The sequence below is a fragment of the Trichechus manatus genome, unplaced genomic scaffold, assembly GCF_000243295.1.
Source record: "Trichechus manatus latirostris isolate Lorelei unplaced genomic scaffold, TriManLat1.0 scaffold00011, whole genome shotgun sequence".
Classification (NCBI taxonomy): Eukaryota; Metazoa; Chordata; class Mammalia; order Sirenia; family Trichechidae; genus Trichechus; species Trichechus manatus.
Window position 1 is genome coordinate 9,044,583 of NW_004443947.1, and position 5,163 is coordinate 9,049,745.

The 5,163-nt window shown below is 39.2% G+C and overlaps 1 protein-coding gene across 2 annotated transcripts in view; it reads right to left on the reverse strand.

Moving 5' to 3' along the window:
* Positions 1–1,485: 1,485 nt before the first annotated feature.
* Positions 1,486–5,163, reverse strand: part of GABRP (gamma-aminobutyric acid type A receptor subunit pi) — a 25,416-nt gene continuing 21,738 nt past the window's right edge. Inside the window, exon 9 of one of the 2 annotated variants that reach the window (XM_004371207.2) lies at positions 1,486–1,823. In XM_004371207.2, the coding sequence (XP_004371264.1) occupies positions 1,521–1,823 (303 nt within the window). In that variant the 3' untranslated portion in view covers positions 1,486–1,520. The remainder of the gene's footprint in view (positions 1,824–5,163) is intronic. The other variant, XM_012554111.2, reaches the window with a different exon arrangement.

Genomic DNA, 5,163 nt, shown 5'->3' on the forward strand with positions numbered 1-5,163 from the left:
TTATCAATTTTAATTGTAAAATTAATATGTGATAAATATAGTTGTAAATTGCTTAAATATAATATTTCTTAGATTATATGAATACTAACAAGAATTGTTTTGTAAAATCTTTCTACATTGAATTACCACATTATTAGTTACAACATTGTTAGTAATAGAGTGGAAGCCTTCTTTGATTTTTTCCTTTTCCTTTAATTACTACTTCATTCTCAAAAAAGTTATTGATATAGGTTCACAATACTAATTACTACAATATTGTAGCTAGAACACCAGAAAATTTGACAAAATCAGTGACTGTAAAAACACCAGCAGCAAAGAAAAAGTGATTCAAAAAATCATTGTAATTGGGTAATAGTGACAGCTCTGACCTGAAGGTGTTAGAAGGTTCAAAAAGTAAATTAGCATAGAGTTTTAGCCTTGTAGGTAGGTATATTGATACATGTAAGCTGGGCTTATGAAAAATGTTTTTGTTGTTATAACTATGGGGGTATTTTTACAAACAACAACAAATTTCTGCTGAAACACTGCACAAAAATTTTATAGACAGTCATTTTGGTGTCACCCCCTCTGACGATGTCACTCGGTGCAGTCCACACCCCCTGCACCCACCCTAGTGACGCCACTGAGATTACTGATCCACTAAATTTTTGTTCATTTACATTTGTTTTCTCAGTGGCAGGACTTTTTAGGATTTGGGGACAATTCTGCTGCAGTATTAAATCTTGGTGTTGAGTTATTAGTAACTGTGTAGTGACTTCCAGTGAACTGACATAGGCCCACACTTCAATAAAAAAGAACAAGAACTCGGCGATGTTACTCTCTAAACAGACAACAGTGCATTTTATAAGCACTGAAGAAAATTAGTAAGTACCATGTATTATCAATTTAGAAACAACCCCTGACACCTGAGGGTTACAAACAACCTCTGACACTTGAGGGTTTCCTAATACATGTCTCCTTCCCATTTTTTATGTAAGAGGTAAATGCAGACTGAAATCCCTGGGTGGCACAACTGGTTAAGCTCTTGATTACCAGCCGAAAGGTTAGCAGTTCAAATCCAGGCAGAGATGCCTTGGGAAAAGGCCTGGCAATCTGCTTCCAAAAGGTCACAGCCTTGAAAACTCTATGGAGTGTACTTCTACTCTGCATACACGGGGTCACTATGAGCTGGAATCAACCCCACAGCAACTAACAAGAACAACAAATGCAGACGAGAGAGCCACTGACCACATAGTCAGCCCTGAGTGGGTTTGTAGTCTTGGGCTCTGTGGGAATGTCCTTTATAAAGTTAAAAGAAGAATGGGCTGATGTGTCTATCTCAAGACCCTGTAATGCTAGGACTTCTACATAGCTTAGAATAATGGTTCGGGGTCCATTCTTTTCAGAGAAATACTCAAATATTATTTTAGTCACTTGCAGCACTGTTGGGTTAGGGTGTATATTTGGATTAGAATAACATTAACATCATTACCTTACTCTGTTGAAGACCAGTGGCATGCAAAAAATTCAAGGTTGGAGTCTCAAAAATACAGGTAGTGTGCCCAATAAAATACATTGGCCAGCATAAAAATCAAAGGAAACAGTAGCTTGGAATACCGATCGACATTGCTGGGGTTTTGAATTGTGAAATAGTCAATGATCCTGCCCATTTTATCTCTGAAGACAAACTTGATCTTGTCACTGGTTTTCATTGTCAGGTCACTATAGTTGACATTATCACTGGAGATTTCAACGCTGGCAAAGCTAATCTTCCGTTTAAAGCTGGAGATAGAGCTGTTGATGACGTTAGTAATATTGACTTCTTCCACTTCCTTAGCTGTCCCCTAGTTGAGAGACAATGCAATTAGCTTAAAGGACTTGACTCAGCAAAAGAAATTAGTGAATAATGAGCTAATAAAAAGTTTAAAGACCTAAGTATTGAATAATTAGGTTTAATGGGGAGTGGCATTCAGTGCCTCAGAAACTGGCTGGTAAGCCAGGCTTGGCAGTCCTGTTATCCAGCTTGTAGGCACCCAGTGGTGTTTCAGTGGTAGGAATTCTTGCCTTCCATGTGGGAGACCCAGGTTCAACTCCTGGCCAATGCGCCTTATATGCAGCCACCACCCATCTGTCAGTGAAGGCTTGCACGTTGCTATGATGCTAAACAGGTTTCAGCAGAGCTTCCAGACTAAGACAGAGTAAGAAGAAAGGCCTGGTGATCTGCTTCCAAAAAACAAAACAAAACCCAAACCCACTGCTGTGGAATCGATTCTGACTCATAGTGACCCTATAGGATAGAGTAGAACTGCCCCATAAGGTTTCCAAGGCTATTAATCTTTACAGAGCAGACTGCCACATCTTTCTTCCTTGGAGCAGCTGGTGGGTTTGAACTGTCGACCTTTCAGTTAGCAGCCGAGCTGCGCTACTAGGGCACCTTCCAAAAATCAGCCAATAAAAAACCGTAAGGATCACAATGGTCTGATCCCCAACCGATGACAAGAATGGTGCAAAATCGGGCAACATTTTGTTCCATTGTGTATGGGGTCGCTGTGTTGGGGGTCAAATGACAGCAGTTAATAATAACCACGTCTCTAGGTCACCAGTATGTAAATTGGAAAGAATAACCACTGCTCACTCTAGATGGGCAGAGCAATATAATGGCTAAATGCTCAGGCTTTGAAGTTAGCAGACCTGGGTCCAAATCTCACTGTAAAAGTTTAGACACATTAATCCTTTCAAGACTTGATTTCCTTGCCTGAAAGATGTTGATGATATTAATACTTTCTTCATGAGGCTGATGGGCAGTTTAAGTGTTATAAATTATGTAAAGCATTTAGTAGGTGTTTCGTGAATTCCATTCTGTTCCAGGGAGGATGATAGGGTAATTGATTATGAGAGATAAGAGAAATTATGAGTGTGTTAAGATCTTTGCCACACAAACTGAAACAGTGGTGCTTCCTGCAATTCCAGGGAGTTGTCATTCTCCAACGTGGTGTTCCAACACAGCATGTGGGATGTATAGAGAAGTCAGAGAGAGGGGGTTTGCATCCTTGGCTAGGCTGCCGACTAGGTGTGGGGTCTTGCATGAGTTCCCTTCCCTTTCTGAGTGGCAGATTCCTCAAATAGGGATAATAATGTTACTCATCTGATAAGGATGTTGGTAGACTAAACGCGATATTGATAAGGTGTTTAGGACACAGGAAGTGCTCCATAATGCAGCTATTATCACACACACACAGTTCTATAAGGTTTTTCTTTAGTGGAGAATCTCAGTAATTCTCAACCCCTTTGGGCCAATCTACCAAACTGATACATATTTTTTGTAATCGACCATTGTTCTCTCAAGGGAGCCCACAGGGATTAAGATAAATGGAATTCATATTCTTCTTTGGTCAGTACATAATGATGATTTACATTTGATATGACTGTATCAAAAGTTGTTTACAATAGTCAAGCACAAGGAAAAGACCACTGGGTCTTTAGGATACTCTGATTGCTCATTTCCTCACTTTTAGACCCTCCAGAGTTCTAGTACTTTGCTAAAGTTCTGTACTGGATCCCTACCATGCTCTTGGCTTGTTAGCATGAGCTTTAGTGTGCCAACGTCTCTCAGATTAGGTTTTCAGGGTCTCAGGGATCTCTGAGCCTGTAAAGAGTAATAGTGAAGAGCATGGCTCATTGTCCATTGCTCACTGCAAGTGGAATAACAGGCTTTGGAATCAACCAGACTTAGCTCTATATCTGACTATCTGTGTCCTCTAGGGTAAGTCACTTACCCTTCTTGTTCATTAGATCTAAAACTATAAAATAGAGATAACAATCTTACTGGTTTTTTTACAACCATTTTAAATGCTATAATATTTGCAAAGGGCTTGTTACTGTGTCATGAAGGACATAGTAAATGTGCAATAAATAATGACCACTATGATTATTCTGATTGCTGAATCAGGGTGTTCCACTGATAAATCAAATAACAACAGTCTTTCCCAATCAGCAGAAAAATATGCTAATCAAGAAATTTGTTGCAATCTAATTTTTTTAGAGTAGCTAAAGCTAATGGAAGAAATGATGGTAAAAGAGATGAACAGAAGATTCCAAAGGGCGGCGCAAGAAGACAAAGTAAAATATTATAATGAAACGTTCAAAGATCTGCAGTTAGAAAACCAAAAGGGAAGAACACGCTTGGTATTTCTCAAGCTAAAAGAACTGAACAAAAATTTAAGCCTCGAGCTGTCATATTGAAGGATTCTATGGGCAAAACATTGAACGACTCAGGAAGCATCAAAAGAAAATGGAAGGAATACTCAGAGTCACTGTACCAAAAAGAATTGGTCGACGTTCAACCACTTCAGGAGGTAGCATATGATCAAGAACTGATGGTATTGAAAGAAGACATCCAAGCTGCACTAAAGGCATTGGCAAAAAATAAAAATCCAGGAAATTGATGGAATATCAATTGAGATGTTTCAACAAACAGATACAACGCTGGAAGTGCTCACTCTTCTATGCCAAGAAATTTGGAAGATAGCTACCTAGCCAACCAACTGGAAGAGATCCATATTTGTGCCCATTCCAAAGAGAGATGATCCAACTGAATGCAGAATTATCAAACAATATCATTAATATCACACACAAGCAAAATTTTGCTGAAGATAATTCAAAAACAGTTGCAGCAGTACAGCAACAGGGAACTGCCAGAAATTCAAGTGGTGTTCAGAAAAGGACATGGAACAAGAGATATCATTGCTGATGTCAGACGGCTCTTGGCTAAAAGCAAAGAACACTAGAAAGATGTTTACCTGTGTTTTATTGACTATGCAAGGGCATTTGACTGTATGGATCATAAAAAATTATAGATATCATTGCGAAGGACAGGAATTCCAGAACACTTAACTTAGCTCTTGTGGAACCTGTACGTAGACCAAGAGGCAGTTGTTCAAGCAGAACAAAGGGATACTTCGTGGTTTAAAATCAGGAAAGGTGTGCATCAGGGTTGTATCCTTTCACCATACCTATTGTCTGCTGAGCAAATAATCTGAGAAGCTGGACTATAGGAAGAAGAATAGGGCATCAGGATTGGAGGAAGACTCATTAACAACCTGCATTATGCAGATGACACAACCTTGCTTGCTGAAAGTGAAGAGGACTTGAAGCACTTACTGATGAAGATCAAAGACTACAGCC